This window comes from Macaca nemestrina, chromosome 19 (genome assembly GCF_043159975.1).
Source record: "Macaca nemestrina isolate mMacNem1 chromosome 19, mMacNem.hap1, whole genome shotgun sequence".
In the NCBI taxonomy this organism is placed as follows: Eukaryota; Metazoa; Chordata; class Mammalia; order Primates; family Cercopithecidae; genus Macaca; species Macaca nemestrina.
In genome coordinates, this window is record NC_092143.1 from 49,022,203 (window position 1) to 49,050,108 (window position 27,906).

The 27,906-nt window shown below is 36.1% G+C and overlaps 1 protein-coding gene across 4 annotated transcripts in view; it reads left to right on the plus strand.

Moving 5' to 3' along the window:
• LOC105499326 (Ras like without CAAX 2) overlaps window positions 1–27,906 on the plus strand; it is a 384,381-nt gene that overhangs the window by 173,055 nt on the left and 183,420 nt on the right. For all 4 annotated transcript variants that reach the window (XM_071085442.1, XM_011771904.3, XM_071085443.1 and 1 more), the window contains exon 4: window positions 19,334–19,525. In XM_071085442.1, coding sequence (XP_070941543.1) covers window positions 19,334–19,525 — 192 coding nt within the window. The remainder of the gene's footprint in view (window positions 1–19,333; window positions 19,526–27,906) is intronic.

A 27,906-nucleotide genomic window follows, 5' to 3' on the forward strand; every position in this document is an offset into this window, starting at 1 on the left:
GTGGTGATTCAGGGGTGACAACGGTCATAGTGATGGTGGGTTAAATCAAACAATAAGTATTTGCAAATTGAAAATTGTCAGGAGTACCTCCTACTGAGAGATGAGGCCAGCTGAAGTTCCTGGGTCCAGTGGGGACTTGGAGAACTTTTCATCTTACAAGGGGATTGTAGAATGCTCCAATCAGTGCTCTGCAAAAACACACCAATCAGCTCTCTGTAGCTAGCAAGAGGATTGTAAAATGCACCTATGAGCACGCTGTAAAATGTACCAATCAGCAGGATCCTAAAAGTAGCCAATTCTAGAGAGGATTGAAAAAAGAGCATTCTGATAGGACAGAAACAGAACATGGGAGCGGACAAACAAGGGAATCAAAGCTGGCCACACCAGCCAGCAGTGGCAGCCTGTTTGGGTCCTCTTCCACGCTGTGGAAGCTTTGTTCTTTCCCCCTTCACTGTGAATCTTGCTGCTGCTCAATCTTTGGGTCCATGCCATCTTTAAGAGCTGTAACACTCACCATGAAGGTCTGTGGCTCCGTTCTTGAAGTCAGAGACTGTCAACCCACTGGAAGAAACCAACTCTGGACACACTAGCACCATGCAGTTCAAACATCATCAATCACCAGCATGGCAGGCTCGATGGGCACTTTCCTGTCACATCACTTATTGTCATACATTTATATGATTATGCAGATTTGGTGAATTTTTATTTTACAGTAATTGGTATTCATTCATTTACTCATTTTCCTATCCTGACAGCTCAGGGTACAAGGTGGGAACCCACTCTGTACTAACATCATCCCATTGCAGGCCATACTCACACCCACACTTACTCAGGATAGAGCTATTTAAACCTAACAATTCACCTAATGGACACAGCTTTGGCACATGGAAGGAAGCCCAAGCACCCGGAGAAAATGCACGCTGACATGGGGAGAATGTGCAAACTCCACGCAGACAGTGGCCTGATATTTTTTCCTCATCAATGTGTAACGAAACAACGTTGATAAAAATGATTTTATTTGTGACCTACTGTTGAAGGTAAGGTGACAGTTAAAGGAAGAGGAAGACCACACGTAGCTGTGAGAGTTGATTTAATGTTAAATATTCCAGGAGGCAAGACACTGGACTCCTGAGTGGAGAGAGACTTCCGATACTGAGAGTCCACTTCTCCTTCACTGTCCAGAGGGTGAATGTACATGCATGCCTTCAAGTAATTTGAAAATTATAGAAGTTGAGTCCTGGCAGAAGCAACCACTCTGTGTGCCAGAAAAAAGCAGTCCTTATGCCAAGCCATATGCAGAGGTTTGGGGGTGATCAATTGTTATTTCTAAGTTCTAAGGGATTATTTCTACTGTGAAAAGGCAAAGGGCAAATCAGTGTGTTTGACATATTCACTGTTTTTTTTTTTTTTTTTTTTTTTTTACTTGAACAGTTAAGATAACAACTACAAAACAACTTTTTTGATGAGTCATACATAAGTGATACCTTGATAATTTGAATATCACTTATCCTTGCATAAACTGCTATAATGGAAATGACAGAGATTAAACAAATTTACCTATCACAGTAATCCCAGTTCTACAACTAACTAGTTGTGTGATCTTGGACAGGTTATTTAACTTCTCTGTTCCTTAGTTTGTCTCCTTTTTAGTTCCTTAGTCTCTTCATTATAGGGTTGTTCATAAAATTAACTGGAATAAAATATACATATTAATTATACATACAAATATATATACATATATATGAAACAGAACAATACTTAACCAACAGCGCTGTAAAATCAATGTTATTAATTCTACTTAAATTTATCATGTTAGATATTAAAGCAAATAATAATACATTAAAGTATCTGGCATTTTTCCCCATAGAAAACTGATGTGATTAATTCTACTCCACAACAACACTATTTGGTAAGGGGAATAGGGATTATTATCACCTTCTCTAGAAAATGTTTGTTTACATGCCTTATTCTGGATTTACTTGCATTGTTTTAAGGAATTTATTAACCTTGGGTAATTTGATCAACCATTTCACATTGTATCTATGGACAGCAAACAATGAAACTTTCATCCCTCCTAGAAAACAGACTTGACTGTGAACAGAAATTTTTGATGCTCTAACTCAGAAAAATAAGTAATATTAGGCATTGGTGGGGGGCGGGGGGCGGTCAGCAGGGAAAGTACTTCTAGGCAAGGGAATAGCTTTTAGTGTTCCTCAAATCATACTATCTTGACAGTTTCTTATCCCAATTCTATGTACAGCCAGTCTATTTTCTTCCTTGACAGTAGTTCTTGGCTCCAGTCATGCAAATCTGCTTAAAATGATATATACCATTTGCTCATTTCTTTTTGCCTTTGTAAAGTCTCTGTCTGGATATCCCTTCTTTGCCCCATTCAAGATCAAACTATTGCTCCTTTCCCTTAAATGCTGTTTAAAGCCTCTCTTCTGCTGAATAATGTCAGAAAGCCAAATAACATGTATTAGAAGCCTGAGTGTCAAGCCTGACAGAATAAACACAATTTTCCAAGATATCAACTATGAATAAATAGGACTTTCATTTATACTATCAGAGCAGTTGCATTTAAATTCCTAGACCAGGAAGACTTTGTACCATAAAGCAAATGACGTTGCTGCTCTAAGAGTCAGAAAACTTACCAGCATGCTATTTTGGAATGTACATCAGAATTAAGAGTTAAGTGGAGTTAAATTAATAGTCTCATCTCCCTATTCACTAACTGTGTGACATTGGTCAAAATATTAAATATTCCTGAGTTTCATTTTCCTAATTTATAAATTGGAAATAGTGATGCCTTTCAATACGATTCATTTTGAAAAATAAAATGAAGCTTACAAAAGAGGCATATACATTGTTAAGGACTTTATATGACGTGTTTTTTCATTCACTTAACAAATAGTTGTGGGGGACCTACTAAGTGCTGTGTGCAGCCCTCCGCTAATACGTTCTTACTTACATTGTAATGATACAGCACCTGACCTGGAAGCCAGCCGTACCGTGTGATAGGCCAACAAGTAGACATCAAGGGTAACACAGTGCCCCTGTGAAGAGAGGGTGTGTAATGTGTGTGTGTGTGTCTATATATGTGTGTGTGTAGATATACACATTATATATATTTAACTATATATAATGTTAGTGAATAATAATGTTATTTATATTGTGTATATAATGTATATTATTAATATATTAAATATATTAATATATATGAAATGTGTGTGTGTGTGTGTGTGTATATATATATATAATGAGCCTTTCAAAATTTGAGAGAGGATTTTTCCTTTGAAGAGAAGTAGGAGAAGATGTGACCTGCAACATTTAAACTGAACCTTGACGAATGGAAAGGAAATTTAAGGCACAGGGAGCCGCATAAACAAATGCATGGGGGCATAAAATGTATCTTTCCTGGACTATTGTTATTCGGCTTTGGCTACATTAAAACACCAGTGTTGGCTGCTTTTCAGGTGTTAATCTATATGATTTATCCCTATCAGGTCTTCATTCAGGTAGACGAGCAATAGGGGAATGGTCACATTAATGCAAATTGACGTGTACATGTATGAAACTTTCTCAAGCAAATCCTTCTGGCTCTAGTCATTATTTGCATACTATTATTGTACTTATAATTTTTTTAAATGGCATATTTTTATTTTGTTTCTTGTATTATATGATGTGCCAAGAGCTATCAAGGGTTATATTGTTTTCTAGTATTAGGTTGGAAGGGAGACCTATGTTTGCAATCAGGCTTGCAGTCCAAGTTTTAGATATAAATACTAATGTTACTTCAGTAGCAATTTTTTTTTTTTTTGCAAAAAAATTGTGTAGGCATATTTTGACTTGGAATAAAGAACAAAATTTTAAAACTTGAAATAGGTATTTTCTTTTAGTAGTCATACCAGATTAAGCATTAGTAAACTATTTCAGGAGATAAGTAGAATTTCTTCCTGTGGGTAATTATCTGTGGCTTTAGGCTTATTTGTAGCTCTGTCAGCCTAACAAAAGGTGATTAAAAGGGGCAAGTCCAAACCACAATTCCACATCTCATTCCTGATCATTTATGACAAATAGAGCTATTAGTTCTATCTTGAGCTAAGCAGAGGAAACAGACCTAGTAAACAAAGCAACATTTATAGTTGCTAAAGTATATTGGTTCTTACTATGTCCAGGTAGTCTTGGAAGCTGGTTACAGGAGGAAATTTTTACCCATCTTTAGTTGTAATAACAGACTTGGTCTTGCAACAACCTTATAGGGTAGGTATTCTTTTTAACTGCTTTGCGCAGATGAAAAAGCAGAATCCTAGGGACCTATGAAGTGGCAGAGTCAGAATTCAAACCCAGGCAGTATAGCTCCAGAACCCCATGCTTAATCCCTCTCACCAGCCTCTTGCCGATATAACTCTTTGACAGTTTTCATGTTCAAATCATCCGCTTTCTTATGTTCTCAATAAATGTATTTGAAAAATTCTATTAAGTTGGTTGTTTTGTTTAATGTCTTCTAAGTAAATAAGTAGTCTATTGGCTGGGGGTGGTGCTTCACACCAGTATAACCCTAGCACTTTGGGAGGCCAAGGCAGGAGTATGGCTTGAGCCCAAGAGTTTGAGACCAGCTTGGGCAACATAGTGAGATGCCATCTCTATCAAAAATTAAAAAAAAAAAAAAATTAGCTGAGCATGGTGGCACATGACTGTAGTCCTAGCTACCCAGGAGGCTGAGATGGGAGAGCCACTTGAGCCTGGGAAGTTGAGGCTTCAGTGAGCTATGATTGTGTCACTCTACTCCACCCTGGGCAATGGAGCAAGATGCTCTCTCTTAAAAAAGTAGTGTATTATGTGTGCTATATTAATAATTTTATTACTACTAATTCTCTTATCAGAGTAAGTTAATAATTCTTGAGCATTTGGACTAAATGAAAATAGAATGTTTTCCATGTTTGAATATTTCTTCAATTCTAACACTGGAGTGGGCAGCTTGCTATTTTGGAAGCAAAATTATGTCTTAAAGCATATTTTAAAGTTGAAACTTGGTTATCTTGTGAAGTCTTCCTTCAAGAGCTTTGAAGGACAATGTTTTTAGGGAAGAGGAGGAAAGGAAGTACCAAATTTTGGCAGTATGCACCATATGTCTTAAACTTTAGTGAATCTTAAAAATTAGGTGAGAAGGAATTATTTTATTGTATCATTTTGCTCTTTCTTCTTCATTCAAGACCAAAATTTCTTGAAATAGATGTGTTCGAACTTGTTCGGTCTCATTGCGGATATCTCCAGAACTGGCATTTCTACCACCAGGCTTTCTGCATCCATTGCTTGACAGTCCCTTTTTTTTTTTGTTTTATGCCATTATTTTATCCCCTTGGCCACACTCAATACTATTTTATGCTTATTTCCTTTCTCACTTAAAACTTTCAAATACCCAATTTTAAACATCTGTTGAATCAAGTGAAATGTAGTTACTCTTCCACTCTCTTTTCTTTCTTAGATATCATATTTCCTCTTTACAAAAATCCTTGGAATACCTTGGTGATCAATATTTGAATATCCTTCTATTTATCTACTCTGCCTCAGGCTGAAGTTTCCTTAGCTCAAGGTAATCCCCCATAGCCACTGGAGTCCTCAGTCAGAGGGAGAGAACTACCAGTGCCCTGACCCTACCTTACATTTGTCTCTCAAAGAGCAATAGCCAATCCCTTGCCTCCTGAAGAGTTGTATTTATCCTCTTATCTCCCTAAATAGTTGCAATTATTATTTTCCGAGTTCTTCAGTTTGATAAGATTGGGTTAGTTTTTATGTTCCCCCATTGAATTTTATCTCTGTTGTTTACAACTTACGTTAACTCCCAGAAATACTCCATCCCTGTCTTATTTACTGTCTTTTCCAGTCAATCTAAATTTGAGCAAATGAGATCCAGCCCTGAGACAATATAGATCAGGAAGCTTTGTGGTTAGCTGATAACTAAACCAGTTTTGCAGTTGCATTTGATGCTTTCCAGAGCACATCTCCTTTCTCTTTCTTTCCTATTTGAAATAATAGAAAATAGGAACCATGCATGCTGCCCTACTTACCATGTTGCTAGCACAGTCAAGTTGTTACTATCCTGTTTACCACCTTCTCTGCTGTACCTCTGAGGTTCAACTAGCATAAAAAATAATTTTTGAATCACTTGGATAATAGAGTACTCTTTTCATGGGCACTGCATAGAAGCAGGCATGTTTTTAAGGACATTTAAAGACTAAATTGTTGGCCAAATTATTCAAGAATAAAAATTGCAGTTAGGGATTTTACTTTAGTGAGTTTCATGAGGATAGGAATAAAAAAAATGACAGTAACCATATAGCTAGTATTTTTCAGAGGCAAACCATGTTAGAACCAACATAGAGGAAGGCATTTTTCATACATTATATTATTTAATCTTCACATTGGTGATACTGGAAAGGCATTGATTTTCCATAATCCAGATGAGAAAATAGATGGCCAGAGAAATCAAGATATTTGCCCAGCAGATCTAATGTCATGTTTGTGGTTCCCTCAAGTCACATTCTCTCTCTTCTTCTTCTTCTTTTTTTTTTTTTTTTTTTTGAGTCAAGTTTTGCTCTTGTTGTCAGACTGGAGTGCAATGGCACGATCTCGGCTCACTGCAACCTCCACCTCCCAGGTTCAAGCGATTCCCCTGCCTCAGTGCCTCAGTTACTTGAGTAGCTGGGATTACAGGCATGCACCACGAAGCCCAGCTATTTTTTGTATATTTAGTAGAGACGGGGTTTCACCATATTGGTCAGGCTGGTCTCGAACTCCTGAACCTCAAGTGATCCACCTGCCTCGGTCTCCCAAAGTACTGGGATTACAGGCGTGAGCCACCGTGCCTGGCCCACATTGTCATAATTACATCACATGTACTCACCTTGATATGAAGGAGGAGTAAAGAATGCCATATGTAGTATATATACTTAAGGGTTAAATTGGTGTTCTAAGTATGATAATGCATAAAAGATAGAGAACACAGAATGAGCAGGAGTCAGGAAAAGTTTCTGAGTGGTTAGAAAAATGTGTAATGTCTCTGGTTCTTCACTTCAGTAGTCCAACATTTCTCAGATTGGTTCTTGTTTATGAGTTCTCTGAAACTGAAACAACATCGTTAACAACAACCTCTTGCACTTCTCTGTGTTGTTTCACATACTCAAATGGAAACTTAACATTGTCCAGTGTGACGGAAGTTTGGGTTCTACTTTTGTTATGGCAAAAGCTGGTTAGGAAATGGAAGTGTGTGTGTGTTCTGGCAATTTCACCAGTTAAATGATAGTGCACCTGATACTGTGATACACAAAGTGTATTTATTTATTTGGTTTTTAGCATATGATATTGAGGCAGGAGAACAGGGTCTGGAGACAGGGAATTGAAGGCCAATTGGAGCTAATTTCCTAAAGCTAGATCAAAAAGGAAAACACCTGGGTCTGGAGGCAGGCACTCTAAGGCCAACTTGTGATCACTTCCTAAAACTGGAGGGAAAGGAAAATCCCTCTCTCGCTAAGCCCCAGTAACAAAGTATCCAAAACTACTCCCTGTACCACCCCCTTTCCCACGGCATCTCGAATGTAAAAGGAAAGTGCCTCTGATTGCCCACGGGCCAAGTGCAGGCCATTCCTTCATCTGCATAGGTCACCAAATCCACTCTGGCCTCTAAATGGCCACAGGCCAAATCCTTCATCCACGTAGTTTATAGCCAATCCAGACCTCAAAATGGGGCACTTCAACTCCAGAACACTTTGTCACCGGGGTCTTGAGCTGCTTGCTGGGGCCCGCTCCCACCCTGTGGAGCGTTCTCTAGCTTCGATGAATCCTTATTTTCACCATTTCGTTCCTTTGTTACTTTGTGCACTTTGTTCAGTTCTTTGTTCAACATGCCAAGAACCTGGACATCTCATACTCTAGGCCTGCCTTCTGGTAACAATATGTCTAATATCTTATAGCAGACACTGTACAAAGACTGTATAAGGATGAACTAGACAAGTTCCCGGCTCTCTTTGATCTTAGGATCCAGCAGGGGCACCCCATGTAACTGCACTGACACCATCTAACAAGGGCTGGGTGGATGAGTCCAGAGCTTCGTGGCTGTTAACCAACCCTGCAGTATCCGTGTTTCCTAAAATCTGAAAGACTTGCAGGCAGAAGACTGCCACAAAACGTGAAGGAGAGAGTGTCTCTGCTGTAGGGTGACACAGGGGATTCCCTTAGCACATTTCCTAACTGAGAAGTGTCCTTGTGCATTCATTCAGCCCTGCCCCACTCCACTCTCTAGTGAAGCAATTCGGAATCATCTCAGCATTTGCTCAGTTCTCTCTCTTGAGGCCCCAACACTAACACCAGATTATCCCACAGTTAGACCTTGTGTCTTCCTCAACACGGTCTGCAGGGTTTTTGAACAAGTGGTAAAGGCAGTAACTGATAATGTAGGGGAAAGGTGTTTCTTTTTTCTTTCTTTTCTTTTTTTTAAATCCCAGCCGTTTCTTTATTTAATTACCCTGATCACTACCTGCAGACACTATGACTTTTTCTATTTGTTGATGATGTTGTGTTTGACAATTCCCAAGACTTCATTAGGACTCTTTCTATTTATCGTTTTTTTCTACTTTCACTTTTAATTTTCCAGAAATTTTGAGTTACTGTTGCTATCGTTTTGTTTTCCAATGGTAGTATAGATATCAAATAATAACAATAGTTCTGTGATTTCAATTGCATTTTGAGGGGCAAGAGACTGAGAAATTGCCCACTCTCTTGAACAGGAAGCTTTTGATTTTAAAATATTGCTGCAATGGAAAGGGTTTAAGAAAAGCATTGTTTAAAATTATCATATGTCCTAGCCACCAAAATACATTTTAAAATAATAAAACATATGCTATACAATATTAATATATGTGCTTATATTTTATATGTATGCATATGATATCTTATGATGTTAATATCTATGCTCTATGTTAATATGATATTCATATATCCATACTTTTTATATTTACTACAACTTACTAACAATTTCAAAAACTATTAACTTCCAGAGTGAATCCATCTTGAGGCATCTCACAAACAATACCATAATAGAAACCAGCCTTGATAATTTTAAAACTCAAATATCATCATTATCTCATCATTCTCCATTATCCCCATATTTTTCCTGGCCCTAACCTAATAATGAAATCCTATTTTTTCCAATGTAGTCGAATATGCAATTTTAAAATTATTATATTTTAAATAACTAGATCAAAATGATTCCAAAATTACCAAACTGATATGATGATGTTTTTGTATTATGGAACAGCTCACCTGAGTTTAAAAGTGTAATGAAACACAATTATATTTGAATAACCAAATTATTTGACCACAGTTACTGCAGGGAGTTGAAATAATATGGAACAAACAATGACTTTTTTTTCAATATATTTAAATTTTTTCCTAATATATTTTTATGCAAGATGGAAGGCATATTGGTCTGTTCCCATGCTGCTAATAAAGACATACCTGAGATTGGGTAATTTGTAAAGGAAAGAGGTTTTCTTTTTTTTTTTTCTTCTGTGAGATGGAGTCTTGCTCTGTCACCAGGCTAGAGTGCAGTGGTGTGATCTTGGCTCACTGCAACCTTTGACTCCCGGGTTCAAGCGAGTCTCCTGCCTCAGCCTCCCGAGTAGCTGGGATTGCAGGCATGCATCACCACGCCCAGCTAATTTTGCATTTTTAGTAGAGATCACCATGTTGGCCAGGATGCTCTCGAACTCCTGACCTCGTTGTCTGCCCGTCTCGGCCTCCCAAAGTTCTGAGACTACAGGCGTGAGCCATGGCACCAGGCCAGGAAAGAGGTTTAATTGACTTACAGTTCAGTGTGGCTGGATGACCTCACAAAGTGTTCAATGATGGTGGAATAGGAAGTAAACACGTCTTTCATCACATGGTGGCAGGAAGGAGAAGAATGAGCAAAACGGGGGAAAGCCCCTTATGAAACCATTACATTTCAGGAGAACTCAGTCACTATCATGAGAACAGCATGGAGGTTACCACCTCCGTGATTCAATTACCTCTCACCAGGTCCCTTCCAGGATGTGGGAATTATGGGAACTACAATTCAAGATGAGATTTTGGCCAGAACACAGCCAAACCATTTCACAAGATTACAAATGTATTTTTTAAAGAGAGAAAGATATTGACTGACTTGGGAACAAAAATTTTGCTGAATTTGATGGTACAGGCATGTCCCTTAACAATATAAATTTTAAAACTTTCTTCTACCAATTATCTTAAAAGATTTATCTAGGATGATTTTCCTTATTAGTACTCACAAACTCCTTTACTGTTAGAAGCTTGCTTATTATGTCTGTGTTCCAGAATACATACATTATCATAGAGTTAGCACATCAAAATATTTTTCTAAATGGCATTTATTTGTTCAAATGGCAGCAATTTAGTTGAATTTTTTAATGTTAAAAATCTATGAAGCAATATAAGTGCAACATAAGTGTTAAAAACACTTTAAGCATAGATGTTGTCCTCTAATTAATGTTTAACATTTGCTTGGTGACACAAGTCTAATTCCTTGAATAAAAAGAAAATAAGAAATATATAATTAATTGCTAATTTTTTAAGTTCATAAGTGATGAAAATATACAAAAAATAATTCTCAATAAAGGCTGGATTTGTTAGGTATGGGTTCACACACACACACACACAAAAAAAAAAAAAACACAGGAAGAATATAATCGACTTAGAAGCATGCACAGGATTCAGATCACAGCAAAGGAAAGAAAGCTACCCATGTGACGTAGAAGGGATTAGAAAACTGGGCTTTCTGAGCTGGCTGTGTTTTAATTAGCTATGAGAAAATGATATCACTACCTTTCTGGGCTCTGATTTTCTCATCTGCAAAGTAAAAAGTTTGCACCTGATAATCACTAAATTCTTGATTCCCTAAAAAAGGTTCAAGTATGAGGAATAATGTTCATGAAAGCACAATGGTAAGAGAGACAACTTTTATGATCAGGCCATGAGAGAAGTGACCCCATTAGAGAGGGCATATTCAATATTAACTGGAGACAAAGCTTGATTGGTAGCATGATATCAGATTATATAGGGTCTTAAAATCAGGCTGATGAGTATAGATTTGATGTGAAAGTAAATGTGCAACCACTGGACCTTTGGAGACAGAAGAGCTGCAGAATAAATGCAGTACTTAAAGAAGAGTAATCAGATAGTGAAATGGATGGATTTCCCCCCACTGATGGATTGATTGGAAAAGGGAGACCCTGGGGTTAGAGCAGCCACTCAGGAGGTATAACTAAGCTGGAGGATGAAGTATATCCAGCACTTTATGATGGTCAAGAACCTTGTAACCTCTTCCTGGTTGTACTTCTGATGTCATAGAGGACAAACATCTGCTCCAATAATCACTTTCCTCACTTGTATGATGAGGGAGTGTTGGACTGTCAATACAATTCTAAAATTTTGTAATTCTCTGGAGACAAATTATTCTTTATATTGCAAAACAAGATTATTTGGTTTTTACCGAAGGAGGAACCAAATAGTAATTTTTTATTTAATATTTAGAAATATGAATTTCATTGTGGATGGTGAAGCTTTTTTAGAGAAAGCATGTGTGGGTTTGTGTGTGCATGAGTCCCATATCATTTTTCTTTTATAGTAGTATCCTATCAGGTACTCTAAATCAATTAGCAACTGCAACTTTGTCATGTGAAGTTTCTTATTTCACTCTATTTTTGTTGAAATCATCCTTTCAGTATCACATTGGGAATGACTAAACTGCAGTAGATGAAATCCTTTCACAACACAGTTATGCTGACTTCTTCCAAGATTCATTCCTGTAGGTTTTATCAGCAGGAAAACAGCTCCCAGTATGAGTGACCTCCAGGATAAACAGGAAGCCAGCTGTGATTAGAAATATCTTTTAGTGGATTTGTACCACCCAGAGGCGATCATGAAACTTTAAATCTTTGACAAAATACAAGTCAAATAGAAGGAGGAAAGGCAAACAGACTTCTATGGGAAAGAAATTTTGGTGCAAAATTTGATCCAAATACAGTAAGATTCCTTTTTCCTCCTCCCTTCTTAGCGTAAGACAAATGACTAATGCTAGACAATGAAATAAGGAACATTAACTTGCTTTATAATTGCTGTGGATTTCAATGGGATATAGGTTTATCTAAAAGTTAAACTAGAGCTGGCCTTACATGTACAGGAATGAATAAGTAACTAAAAGCTTTATCCATTTAGTTTAAGGATTTGATTCCCTTTCCCTTTTATCTTCATCCTCCTGCCCCCAATCCTCACTCCCCTTAAAGTGCATATCATCCAGGGAATAGTAACATATTTTAAAACATTTAGCTTAAAGTAAGTAATTAACCAAGTGATAATATAATTATCTGTTGGGCTTTGATCCAGACACTGTCCCTAGTGCTTTGGAGAATATGATGCTCAGGTAGGTTAGAGTCTAGTGATGGGAATGTGTATAAAACACACGTAATTACAATAAAAGAAAGAGGCATAAGTGCCAAAATCTGAGGACAGTTCAGTACTGAGCATGCCTGGCAAAAGAGAACAAAACTAGAAGAAAGCTGTCAGAAACCATTTCTATAAAATCTCCTTTAAAATAGATAAAATACTTCAAATGGAGGCAAAGCTCCAGCTCTCAAAAAGAAGGGATAAAAAGAATTTGTCCCCCCAAACTGATCCAGACTAATTGATTTGTGCCCTATTTCCAACTCACATATTCAATCCAAAAGGCTTGTCCCCTGAGTCTGTCACAACTACCCCATTTAGATTCTAATCTTTCACCTAAGCCGTATTTCCAGTTATCATCTATGGATAGTTCCATTTGGATGTCTAATATTAACTAGACAAGTAGAACTCTGTGTGGGACATGATGGCTCTTAAGTTATTTACTTTCTCAATCAGCTGATCTCTGTCATTATAACCACCAGATCCAGGGCTACAAAAACTGGAACCATATTTAATTTAATTTAATTCTTTCTTTCCTCGGCGAGGCAGTGGTATCAATGTGTCTCTGATTTTCTACTTGATAGCTCCAGGACTTCGGCCATCTCATTTAATATCTCTATACTTTTTTTTTATATCTAATGTGAGATATGTTTTTCATGTCATTTTTGATAATTCCTTTCTCTCCGTTTTTCTTTATTGTGACCTCTCATTCAAGAATTCCCCCCCCCCCTTTTCTTTCTCCTTTTGTGAAACCTCACTTCAGAATTACTGCGAAAGCCTTCATGGTTTTCTCCCTGCTCTCAATGGCCCTTTCCTCCACTGTGACTCTCACCATTGCCAAACCAATCCTACTACAATAAGGCTGCCTGCTTGTTACTTTCCTCCTGACAAAAATCTCCTGAGTTCTAGTTCCGCTCACATGTGCTCCTGGCTGTTATTTTGTGCTAATCTCATTGCAATGGGACTGACTTCATGAGCCGGCAATTGCTGCAGCTGCCCAGGGTCCCAAGCCCAGAAGTGCATTGCACTTGTTTTAATGTATTACTCTTGCTGTCTTGAAATTCTTAATTATTTTTGAACAAGTAGCCTCACATTTTCATTTTTGCATGGAGATCTACAAATTATGCAGCTATTCCTGCATTACAACTTTAATGCTTATTCAAATTGTATTTAGTTAAGAGTTTTCCAGGAGTCATCATTATAGTTGGATTCCAAGTACTCTTCAAGCCTCCAGTTTCAATGCCAACAACTAAACTAAAAAGATTTTAAACATCATTATCAATTATTACACACTAATCATTTTCTATGGAATAATTTTCTATTATCTTACTTGAAGCTTCCATCAGTATTATTGAGTATGACTATGAAATGTTTGACAAGGCTTACATTGAAAAACACAATCACAGAATAGTCTTAGAGAACCTGATACTACAGATCTAGTTGGGTTGACACTGGGGATGTTGTCTCTTATCTCAACCCCAAGAAGAGAAATTGCCTTCAGCTCTCAGTGCTTAGGGGAGATTTGTGTCAAATTAATATGTTGTTATTGATAACAAAAGTGATATAATTGATCATGTTTTCATTGTAGCTTGGGTTGTTTAGATGTTCAGAGTCAAATTGTAAATCAAACTCTGTCTCCTCACTCTATCCTGGTTCTGATGCTCTAATTTTTATTTGTCATATATATATAAATGACAAATAAAAATATATATATCTCCATTTTTTAGTTTTATTATATGTATTTATTTTACCAATCTCAAATCTTACACAACTGTCATATATAAGTGCTCAATAAATATTTGATGAATGAGTTAGGCACAGCACAAGCAGTATTCCATGATAAAATGCATTCCTAAAAATATGTGTCAAATACCAAAAAACAAATGATAGCTTATCTTCTCTGAAAACTGTAAAATGGTATTTGTTAATTATATTTTGACTTTTAGGCACAATCTTTGACCTCACATTATCGGCATTTATAAAATCTGTTTGTTCATTTTCATTTCAGTTGACATAACCAGTTTAAGGCATCAGATTGAGACTGAGAAACCACCACTCCTACTTATTGCAATCCTTTTGCTTTGCATAAGTTATAGTAAATTTATGATACCTAGACTTTAATCCTTTAGAATTGTTTCTATACTTTCATTAAAAAGATGCAAATAAAAGAAACAACAATCACATGATTCTGTGCTATGCCACCCTCCAAAAATTCAGCTATTGAAGGCTAAGCAGGTCCTAGATGATTAACTACTATGCAAATGATGAATTTGGACTATGAAAGGCTATTTAAGAGTGAGAATACATAATCTTTGGAAGTGAGGTTACCCGAAAGTTGAGGAGTTCTGTACAAATAATAAAGTTAAGGAAGAACATCACATCCTTTTCCCTACCAAGCCCTCTTTGCCTTCCCTCTGAAAACTGTTCCTGCCATTTTCTCAACCCCAAGGTTAATTTAGATCTTAACTATTATTCATTCAATTTATCTTGGCTTGGTTGTGTTTCTCCAATGAAGATATATATATATATATCTCCTACCACTTGGTACAGTGTTAGGTATATGACTGACTTTTTAATTTACTTTTTTTTTCCATAAGGAGAACAAATATGGACATGTGGTTCATTAAAGAGATGGCCAAAAGGGATTCAGATCAATATATGTAATGCTATCTGTGTGCCCTTACTGGGAGTGGTTAATAAGCTGGTCTGAATATAGTGCTAGTGCTTTTTAAATATAGTGAGGCATTCGTATCTTTGTAGTACTGCTACTTGAATGCAGTGGGGAGCTGGCCCAATTCCTACATGTTCTAATACCTGCTTAAAATTCTTACTCTGATAATCAAGAAGCTGGAATATGAGATTCATCAAAAATTCTGTATTCATTTTCTGAATATAGAAAGATTATCACACAATTTTAGTACAAGGGAGTATATCAAAGGCAACTGATCAAACTGGAATGCTGTACTCAGAATAGCTCTGAAAATATTAGAAATGCTTATATTTGTAGCATTTTATACAAAGGGTCTATTACATAAATATGTTGCTACTTATAGATAGCAGATGGAATCTAGAAATGTTCCTGAATAATTAACCAACAAGTTTCATTTATAGCAGGAAGCAAACGAAGAAGGTATTAACATTCAGGATACACCAAACAGAAAGTATAGGGATCTTTAATTCATGGGTGAATGAAGGCGGAAGCAACATGGTGAACACGGCATTTTTCCTTTTAAAGTGATTTCCTTATCATATATTATTAAGTTAATACATAGTAAAGAGATTTTGTTCAAATCTCTGTGTCCCATCAGCCTTTACTGCATCTTCTAGTAAAACGTGCGCGCGCGCGCACACACACACACACACCCCCCCACACAGAAACTTGTGTACATGTTGTGTAAAGAGTTGGTATAGAAAAGGTCATTTAAGATAAAACATCCTCCCCATTCATTATGATAGCTTCATTACATCTGTTTTATTGGTGGAAAGATTTTCTGTTTGGGGAAAAAAAAAAAAAGCTTAATACTTTTCTGATGAAGCTTATATAAAAAACACTGCCACATTTATATTTAATGCAGCTAAAAGAAGATTTCATGCCTGTTTTCCCAGTGAAAGCTTCTATTCTGCCAGATTTGTACCAGAGATAATAATAGGCTTGATTTGTATTGTATTTAAAAAATTCATCAAAGCATTTTCACATCTCTTCTCTCATCTGAGCTTTTCTACTGCCCTGTAAGACTAGTTAAGTGTATGTCCTAATCCATCTTTAACAAAAGGAGAAATTGAGGCCCAGAGAGGTTATGTGACATGTCAGAAGACATGCTTTAAGTAGCAGTCCTAGAGGTCATGCACTATGACTACCTTTCTCTGCTTCTAGAATATAAAGACCACTCTAGAGCATACATTCAGTTATGTATTCATACAGATAGGTGCAAAACAAAAATCATCCAAATTTTAAAGTATGTATGCTGGAACTTTATACCTAGAGATTCCAATTTAGATCAGATGTTATTCCTTGACATATCTATTTTTAATGTGATATGTGTGCAACTTTGAATCTGGTTAACAAGCACTGTTGGACCTTTATTCATTCAATCATCCAATATTCTCTGTGAATTTTGCCTTCTGTAATTTGCTTATCTTCCTAACAGGTTGTTACGCTTTATCAAATTTGTTAGTCATTTCTTTATGGCATATTTTTGTTGAAGTCGTCAAATGCATTGCTCTTTTTCTTATGTCTCACATAGAAATATATTCCTTCAGTTCAAATTTAAGAAACAATCTACAATTGAACAACAAAAAGAACCAACCCCCTTCAAAGAAAACTACTACATTCTTCACAACAAAATAAAATCAATATGTAGAAGACAATATACAAATGAATATAAAACATAGGACATGTTGATCATAACACATAAATAATAAATACAAATAAAAGGAACATGATGTTTCAATTCTACGATTTGCAAAAGTAGAACAATTTGATAAGCAGCATCATTGAAAATGAGGATAAATAGTCACATTTATATAACGCTGGAGAAAGTATTGTTGACACAATGTCTTTGGCATTGAGATTGGCAATATTTCTCAAAAGTAAAATATATGTTCTTTTTGGTCTAGAAATACTGTTTCTCAGGTATAGATAAATCTGTGCAATGTTTAAGAACATATATATCACAGTATTTTCTGTAATAAGAATAAAAGGAGGCCATCTAAATGCCTGTTCATAGATAAGTAGCTAAATTCATTATGGTACATGTATAAAAAGAATTATGATGTCTCTATAAAAAAGAATAAGCAATATTTATATATACTTATATAGAATAGTTTCCAAGGTATAGTAGGGCTATTACATTTTAATTAAAGATATATATTTTTTCCCCATTGAGTTTAGAATGATATGTAAAGGAAAAAGGAACATGTATATGCTTGTATGTACACAGACAGTAGTGTAAAGTTAAAGAAGCTATTAGCTGATGCATTTGAAAAGGAAAACTAGAAGTTTGAGGTGGGAAGAAAACTAAATTGGTACTAGATACATCTGTACCATTTAAATATTTTGCTAACACTTGTATTTGTTAATTTTCAAAAAGGACTAGACGATTGAAAATCAAAAACTTTAGTACTGAAAATAATAATCAGAAAATAGCATAAACTTTAAATTGTAAAATAGATCTTTTCCAATTTAGCTTGCATTTTTATTATTTTAATCATACACAACTGATATAACAGATCAAATTATGTTTTCCTAAAGATCAAACATATTTCTAAGATGATCCTATCATTTTTTTCCCAAAGAAATGTAATTATGAATTTGAGAAACATCAGATATCAGAACTATGAGGGATCTCAGATATTTTATTACTCAATCGTGGTTCAGGAATGAAACATGGATCCAATAGAATGTTTTTTTCTCCCAAATTAGTACATTTCACTCACATAGTGAAATTTAGGATTGAGTTAAAATAAAATTTAATGCTAAGTAATTTGATATAGTGAGAGTCAGGTAACATGAGTTTTTTGAACCAACTCTGTATCATGTTGTTGTCGGTCTTTGGACAAGTCTCTTGTCCTCTCTGTGATCCAGTTCTTGCAACTTAGAAATGACTGCTGAAACTGATGCAAACACTGTTTACATTTATTCCATATTTACTGAAAATGATTGGTGAAATTCACTTATTAACTCAGAAATGTATTAACCTTATCAGTCTCTGGACTTGCAACCACCCTAATTCTCCAACGTTCCTGGATCTACGTAAATGCTCCCATCTTTCAAGCTAGCTTAAATCAAAATAACATTTATTTAAACAATTACTCTGAGTGGGGCATTTTGTGAGTTCTTATAAACATTTTACTAGGTAAAGAAGTCCCATTTTCTCAAATTCTTCAAACACAGTTAAAACCCACCAAAAATTTTATTTCTTTGATTACTCATAGCACGAATTGTCCAAGTCACAATATGCTCTTTTGTTCTTTCATTGCTTATTCCACAGACAGAAATTAAATTTTATATTTTCCATTGCTTCTATCTAAGTAGCCATTGCCATTTTAACAGTAGTTTCAGAATAAAAGTGAATAAAAACAGATATTTTAGACTTAAAGGAACTTTCCAAATTGTAATTCAGACCAAATATTGAATTTTCAGTCACCGAGAAGTTGTAGTTGAAAGAAGATGAAAGAGTCAGCGGAATGTAGAAATTGATCCATCCCTCAGCAATCTAGATCCTTCTGTTTATGTACCTTCATGAGACAAATCTAACACCCAAATAAATAACTGGATCTGGAATTATCAATGCTAATAACTTTTTCCATTCACAAGGAAGACCAAGGTCTAACTCTAATTCATTTTCATATTTTTGAGTAGAAAAATTTGTTCCCCCAGATTCCTTGGCAGACTTATGGCAAATCCCCTATACAAACCTACTTTCATTTGCAAAGTGAAGCCAACTTCCTTAGGTAATACGCTTTTTTCTTCAATGTTTCTAGAAAAGAAAATTGGTTCCAAAAATATCTGAAATATGTAATTTAAAGAATATCTAGCCTGGGTTCAAATAAATGTAATGATTGGAGTATAAACATTTAGATTCATTTTTTTAAAGTGAGGTCACTACAAATAAAATATATATATATATCATCTTTATACAATCCCTAAGAGTCCATGAGTAAAAATTGCTGTTTAATATGTTTTTCTAAGATCTCATAAATGAAATCTCCTATGATTAAATATCAATATTCTTAATAGTTTAAAACATTCAAATTTCATAATGATTACATTTAAACCTCCTATTAATTAGCTATGTTGACAGCCCATAACTAAATTTATTTTTTTTTCCTGCAGGCAGAATTCACAGCCATGCGGGAGCAGTACATGCGAGGTGGGGAAGGCTTCATTATCTGCTACTCCGTCACTGACCGTCAATCATTTCAGGAGGCTGCCAAGTTTAAAGAGCTCATTTTTCAGGTCCGCCATACCTATGAAATTCCCCTGGTGTTGGTGGGTAACAAAATTGACCTGGAACAGTTCCGCCAGGTGAGTGCCAATTTTATCTGGTAGCTTCTGTCGTTTGCTCTGAGAATACATAGTACAAAATATGGCTGCTTTCCAAGGTTCACATCGAGAATTATGAGAAAGAAATTATGCACATGATTTTTCTAATAAGTCATGGTGGTCACATGGTAAATTGTGTTGGCCTCCATAATATATTTGATCACATATGCTATTTTGTAGAGTGTCCTTGCTAGTGCCCCATCCCCTAGGATCTGGGATTATATACTGAATATAGTAGAAGTGATTCTTGTTGACTTCTGAAGTGTGGCCTTAAGAGTTCTGCAGTTTCTGCCATTGTCACTTAACTGCTCACCCTTGAGTACAAGTAAAGAAGCCCAAGCTAACCATGAGAAGATAGTCATGTGGACAAAGTGAGATTCAGGCTCACAGCTGTCCCTGCCAAGACACTACACATGTGGGCAAAGACACGTTGCATGTTTCAGCACTAGCTGCCATATAACTGTAACCTCATAAGATAGCAAGCCAATCCACATGGAACAGGAAATCTCCCAGGTAAGCCTTGTCTGGATTTGTGAACTAGAGAATCAGTGGCAAATAAAATGAAATTGTTTACGCTACCATGTTTTGGGGGTAATTTTTCAAGCAACAATAGATGATCAAAACAGAATCTTTCCCTCCTTCCAGAATTACAACAAGCCACTGCTTCTCAGGTTGCATCAGAAATTACTCTTATATACCATCCATTTCCTTCAGGCTGCATCTGCTATATCTATGTGATCAATAGACAGTCTCAAAACTTCTCCAAACAAACAAAATTGATAAGGAAGAAACTATGTCTAGCTTAGATTGAGATTCATTACCATAACTTACATAGTTCATTCATTATGTTTTATTCTCATCTGGTCAGACACTACTTCTTGGGCAATAACAGATGATCGAACTATGATGGCTTCCTCCCTGAGTTCTCAAGATAGTAATGATAAATCAGTTGCCCTGCTTCAAGAATCAGGCAAATCATATCACAATTCCACTCCCATGACTCACATTGTACAAAGTAATATTACTGAGAAGTGGCATGCAAATCAAATTTTTGTAAATCTAATTCTGTAAATTGAGTTGCTTTGTTATAAATTGAGATGCTTCATCTTTCTTTTCATTGACCTTAAGTTTAAACTGGCTTTTAATAGTTCATGTTATTCCAGTTAATGATTTATTGTTAGCCTATTTAAAGTAGTCAACTAGTAAAACCTTTTACTAACATAGGAATCTTCACTAAAACAAATAGTTGTCTCCTATCTTAAGGATATTATAAATATGGATTTTCATGCCTAATACGTTTTAAGTTTTCTTAAATTGAAAAGATCTCATACAGAGTCCATGTTTACAAGTTGATGTTTAACAGGGAACGTATTTCTATGATTTAGTGCAATGCATTTTTGTGATGACATTGTTGTATATTCTACTTGAGAATCTAAGCATCTTAAAATGGCAGCTAATTATTGTTTTAGGAACTATACTATTTGTTCATCTCTTCTGCAACTGTTCTGCTATCTTACTTTGCTGTTTCTCTTTGTCCAAAGACATGTTCAGCATAATATGGTTGCATTTCTATGGGATAGAATTCAAGTTTATCTCATCAGTTAAATATGAATCTATTCTTAGATACTTGGCACAAAGGAAGACAGTTGGAGGCTTAGTAGCTGAACCTTTCCTATATTCCTCTGAAGAGTGCTAGTGCTCTACTTTTCTTAGGGCCTCTAGGAACTAGCGTGACAAAGCACCCTAAATGTACCATCAAGTGAACATATGCCCATTTTGTTGCACTTCTAAGAATTCCTGGAGAACAAAAACCTCTGATTGGGTTTCAGTTAGGAAAGCTACAAGTGACTCTGAAAAACTAGTGAATTTGAAAACATTCAGGTAACATTTTTTCAGGCGAAAAATCAACTAAACTTTCTCTACAATGATTACTCTTCATGACTCCAAAGCTGGCTGACATTTACTTTTCCCTCCCTCTCCAGGCCCTGTCTTACCAGGCTCAAAGGTGATCCTTAGGATCTCACAAAGGCATGTTTATCAGAACCCCTATCCCAGCCTGGATAATTAGCTGCTCCTTTCAGATTAGCAGTGAAGTGAATCACAAGCATTACAAATGTCACTGAAATAAAAACCCAGGAAAAGATATTAAGATGTGTAACTGCAGATTTGATAGTCTTTTCCTTGTAGATAAAAGCAAGTACTGTAAACAAGATAGTCACAGAAAGTGCAAAAACCATGAAAACACAAATTGCAATCTTTGTAAAAATGTTCGTGTACCACTGTCTCCAATAATGAAATGTTGATGTAAAAATTTGGCTTCTGGCTGTGGTTGTGATAGCAATAATTATTCTTAAAACTGCAGAGTGGTTTTTTCTTAGCAAAATGATTTCAATTCGTACTTTATTTTAATCTTGCAACTGCCCTGTGTATTTGTAAGCCAATCATTTGAAGAATGAGGACATCTGACAAATGAATATATTGATAGCAATTGACTTTACTAAACTATTGCAGCTAGTGACAAAATTAAGACTAAAACACTATCACATTGTATTCTTTTTGTTCATCAGTATTTGAAAGGTTACATCTCTATTTCTTCATTAAAAAAAAAGGAAACTCAAAGAAAAATAAAAATGCTGACACCTAGATGGTTTGCAGCTCAAAAGAATTCTGTAAGGATTCCTAGAGTGATAAAGTTAAACTCTGAAAGGTGAAATTACGCTGGTGCTATTGTTTAGTGGTGGCAAAGGAGTAGGATTCTCACTAAGCAACTCTTATTCCTTATCACCCTACCCTGAAAGAGTTTTGGAAGGAAAGAATTCTGATGGTTGAAGCTGCTTCTTTTCATATTTGGTAAGAATAGGTGCCTGTATTCTTAATGCATTTTGGGAAATCCCAGAGCCCTTTCTAAAAAAGATAAAAAATAAAGAGACAACGAGTTTTAGTGTATTATGTGTTTATCATTATTCACCTCCTTGAGCTTTAATGTGGAAGGACTCAAATGATAGTATTTAATCTGTGGTCAATATTCATTTTGATGGTGATATTACTGAGGATACATTTAGTGTTTTCAAGGCTCTGTGCTGGGCACGTTAACACATAAGATTTTATTTAATCCTCACCACAAGACCATGAAGTAGTCTCCTGTATACCTATTTACGTATGAGTCAACTGAATCTCTAATACATTCAATAACTTGTTCAAGGTCACACAGGTACTTAGAGTTGAGAGACAAAACCCAGTGTGTTCTGGCTTGAAATCTCACTATGTCTTATGGTTGGCCTACAAACCATCGTCATTTTATCATGAATTTATTTTTTATGTCAGCTTCAAGATACTATGCTTCTCAGAGCAATAGCATCTTATGGACAAGGAGGAGCAGGAAGAATCAGGATAATAATTCTTGGGGTTGGAGTGGGCAGTTCCAGGCCATGGACAAGCCAGTAATAGCCCAAAGTTGGTTTCCTTACCCTTTTGGTGTGAGGAAAAATAAAAGTAAGGAAATGGGTTTCAAAATTACTGGAAAGTTCTGTTTTATAACAGCCAAAAAATTCTGTCCAAAGTTTATCCAGGCTATTCTAAAGCCTGTCTTAATTCCTGAACAACATGAGGGCCTTGAGCTCCCATGGTCTTTGTCCCTATTCATGCAGGCTTCTGTCTTCCCACTGGAGAGTAGAAGGAGATAATCCCCGATTTCTCTTTTTCCAAAACCCTGACCGGCTGTGCAAAGCAGAAGTAGGCTATGAATGAAGTAAATTTCAGGGATCCGCGAGCTAGATTAGAAAGTTTTACGTCAATTGCAGACCACAAACTTTTTTTTTTTTTTTTTTTTTTTTTTGAGATGGATTCTCACTCTGTCACCCAGGCTGGAGTGCAGTGGCGCAATCTCTGCTCACGCCAATTTCCACCTCTCCGGTTCAGGTTCAACTCCTGCCTTAGTCTCCCGAGTAGCTGGGATTACAGGTGCCCACCACCATGCCCAGATAATTTTTGTATTTTTAGTAGAGATGGGGTTTCACTATGTTGGCCAGGCTGGTCTCTAGTAATGGCCTCAGGTGATTCGCCTGCCTCAGCCGCCCGAAGTGCTGGGATTACAGGCATGAGCCACGGCGCCCGGCCAAACTGTTTTATCCTGAACGTAGACAAACCTTTTGGTCCCAACAGCCTAATTGCAGCATAATTCTCAGCTTTAGGCCTTGAAACTGTGCTTCCCACAGTCTACATAACTCTTGAAGTACTGAGTTGAAATCATGAAACGCCTTTATTTATTCTTTAGTGAGATATCTAATTAAAATAGTTTCTTTACTTAGGGGGTATTTGGAATTGTGAGAATTAGGAATTACTGGATTTAAAAAAGCATACTATCTATTTAGAGTTATATCAAGCATCTACTTATATTTGGAGAGTGGTGATGGTTTCGGAATATAGTAAAGCAATGAGTAATCCAGTCCCTGTCCTCAAGAACTTTCTCTTCTCCTCAGGATCTGTGCATATGATGTAGGGAGAAAGCCTCCTTAAACAACACAGGTAAATGTTGAACAATATGGCACAATCCATAAGTGCAATGCTTTTTGAAAACCAGGAAAGACCCATATGGGTAGCACATTTGAAGAACAAAGATAATGAATGAATATCTTGACCAAGTAAGAAAGATAAGGTGAATGGTGACAGTTATTTTAGGAAGGACTGAAAAGAATCAATCTAGGCTGGAAGGAAGAAACCTTGGGTCTTATGAGTGTACACAAGCAGTAGAGTGATCAGTGGGAAACTTGGAAGATCAGTCTGCCTAGTACACACATATCAAGCATCCTAAGCATAATTTCATAGAGTCTCCCTTAAAGACACATGTAATCAAAGGCAAAGCATAAATATGTAGCAGAGCATATTGGATATAGTATAATGCAGTAATTAATTGCAAATACCACTCAAATTTAAAAATTAAAGAGTAGTGCTTCATTATCTTTCATTGTCAGTGCACTGGAAAATTTATATAAACATATTTTCTAAATGATGAGGGCTTAGTTTTTGAAGAGAAAAAAAGCTTCAGTAATTTACTCATTATTTTGGGATAGATACTCAAATTCAATTAACTATTCATTAGCCCAATTTATCTTTTCCATAGCATTTTGTAATATGTTATTAAATTTAATAAAATAAATGTGAATGTATTAACTCCAGTTGAGACAGAAAACAAAACAAAACAAAGCTTAGAGTTTCACATGATTTATCCAAACTGGTTGGTTGTAGAACTGGAATTTGACTTACCTTAGCTTACACATATATGTTTTCACTACTGTCATTTTTTAAATTTAATTAATTTTCCTAATGGGTAACAAGCACTCTTTTAGAATCTGGGAGTACACAGATGAACTTGACAGCTAAAATCTCTATAGGTAATAATGTGAAGTTACAGTGGAGGAGACAGATAATGAACAATTTGAGTATGGGTATGTGTATTCTAACTGCACAATGCAAAAATGATACTAGGAATAAAATTATACATACTCAAATATGCATGCATACATACACACATTTGCACAATTCTGAGCAGTGAAAAGAGCAAAGGAGAAAAATGAAGCAAGGGAAGGAGTTGGCATGTGGAGTGTAAGAATCGGAGCTGTATTTTCTCTAGGGTGGTCAAGATGATCTCTCTGAAAAGATGGCATTGAGCACAACTCTAGAGTGTGGGGAGGACTTGGATGAAGAGCATTCCAGACAGAACAAACAGCACTTGCAAAATCTTCATGGCTGGATTTAGCTTAGCATGTTTGAGAGCCATAATAGCTGGTGAGGAGACAGCATCAGGTTATACAGAGCTTGAAAGTTCTTCGGTAAGAATTCGGATTTTATTTAGGTGTGAACAATTGTTTAAAACATTTGAGCAGAATTGTGGTATGAATACATTTCTATTAAGTCAGTCTTGACATTGCGTGGAGCAACCATGAAGCAGTGAGATGCATTTGGAGGCTCTTTCAGTCATCAGAATGAGAAATGATGGTAGCTTGAGTGAAAGGGATAGTGCTAACTGTTCACGAATTCCATACTCATACTGCACACTGACAGGATGGCAAGTGACAAGATTATAGTGAGGTTTAGAGACCTTTCATGTAGCAACAAAATCTTCTACATTCCTCAGTGGCACCTGAGGTCATCACTGCTTTATCACACAATCCAGTGGGTGTCCATGATGGAGTCCTCATGACATTGTTAAGAAATGTACGCAGCATACAGAAACTAACAGATTATGTAATTGAAAGAATCAGATAGTCCTGGGTTTGAATTGTTACTCAGATGATTTCTGTGTCCTTGGACAAATCAGTAACAGACACAAGATACGTACGTAAGTTCTTCAGAGAAGTACTTCCTGCCCAGCACAGGGGTGGGAAGATATAATTCATAGTAATTACTGATGTCACACCCTTTCTGGGCAAACTCATTTCAAGTTAAGTGTGGGCATATATTTCCAGCCATTTCAGCCCAATGTGAGATACTGACAGGCAAATCTTGCTAGAGAGCCCCCACTAGTTTGGTAAAGACTCTGTTGGGCTTGCATTAACGTTCAACTTCTCTCTCTGCTCAACCCTGCCTCCTTCTCCTTCCTTTCACAAATGTTGATTCCTAATAAACATCTTGTGCTTCAGACTCTGTCTCAGTGTCTACTTCTGTAAAATAGGATGATAGTATCTCTGTCATAGTTTTTTTGGGTGGGACAGATGAGATAATGTCAATAGGTTATCTAGCATGGTGTATGTCACAGAGCAGCGCCTCAATAAATACTGGGTGCTACTATCGCTGTCGCTCCTCTGGATTATTGCAATAGTCTTTGGGTTAGTATTCTTCTAATAAGCTCTCTTACAAATTAGAAAGTAGCTAATCAAGTGCATATGAATTGTGTGAAAAGTAAGAGTAACTAATCTGGGTGAAGGCTCAGGGAGCTTTCTGATATAGGCTTCAGCGCATGGATTTTGCAAAATTAATTTTGAAATTGTTTCCCAACTTTTCAGCTGTAAAATAGAGTAGCAATTCTTTAATAACTGAAATCTGCCTAGGAGAGCCTTGAAGAAATTACTGCTTTTTTGCGTAGTTTATGAGCTAAGTAAAGGCAAGTAATCTGGAGCTAGAGAACAGACACAAAAGATTACTGGCCATTCCAGAAAACCTAAACTAATTTTTAAATGTGTGGAAAAACTCATCTTGGACGAAAACTGTGGTTCTTAAAACGTCCTGAAACCAAAAGAGATAGTACCACCTGTGATCTTCATTAGAAATACAAATTATCAGGCCCTATCCAAGTTCTGATAAATCAGAAACTCTGTGGGTAGGGCACAGCAATCTATTTTAACAAATTGTCTGGGTGATTCTAGAGTATAGTATGCTAAAGTTAGAGAGCCAGTGGGCTAGAATATAAAATGAAGTACATGAAGGATAATTTTATTTGGGGACACTATAAGAGCATAGAACCTACAAGTGTTTTAAAGACCTTAAATGAAATATTTGAGACCTGAAAGAAAAAATATATATACACATACAGTGTAATATATACATAATAATACGTGTATATATATATTACATATGCACATATATACAAACATATGTATATATACACATGCATGTATACAAATGTTTAAAATATAAAATAATTTTAAACATAAAAATTAACTAATGCTTATATTAAAAACAACAATGTTGAAAGTGTTACAGATTCAATGTCGTTTTCCAGGCAAATTTGTCATTTAGAAAAATCTAAATTTCACTGTTTATATTGCACATCTACACCTCAATAGACTTCTACTTGATAGTTTCATGATCCATTGGAACAGAGCTTGTGTTTCCTCAGATTGAACTGACATTGTAACTGTTTGCTTTCCCTCTTTATTTAAATTGTCTTTCACTGAATTGTTTGGTTTTCATGGATCATTGACTGCATTTGTAAAATTGACAAGCCAGAAAAGGCTTTGGGAAATAAGCTTGTTTCTTTTTAAGGAAAAGAAAGAAAGCAAAGCTGTTAGGGAATTGGATTGGTTCCTTGAAATGAAATCCAGTATTACAATACCACTCTTAACTAATCTTTTGTAAATTTTAAAACCAATCACTTAAAAGAGATGCCAAAAAGGAAATAAATACTGAGTGGGTAAAGTTTTTTTAATTTTTTATGATCCTGTCTAAGATTTCAGGTCTCTATTCCCTTTCGTAGGTATCCTTGCCTGCCCAAACCCTAACATTAGTGGAAAATTTCCTCAACACTCAGCAGTCAGACTCTGGCTATACTTAATAATCAAGTGTATGGTGTGTGTTTATGTATGTGTGTGTGTGTGTGTGTGTGTGTGTGTAGTTATAAGTATAGCTGTAGGTGCATTAGATAATTC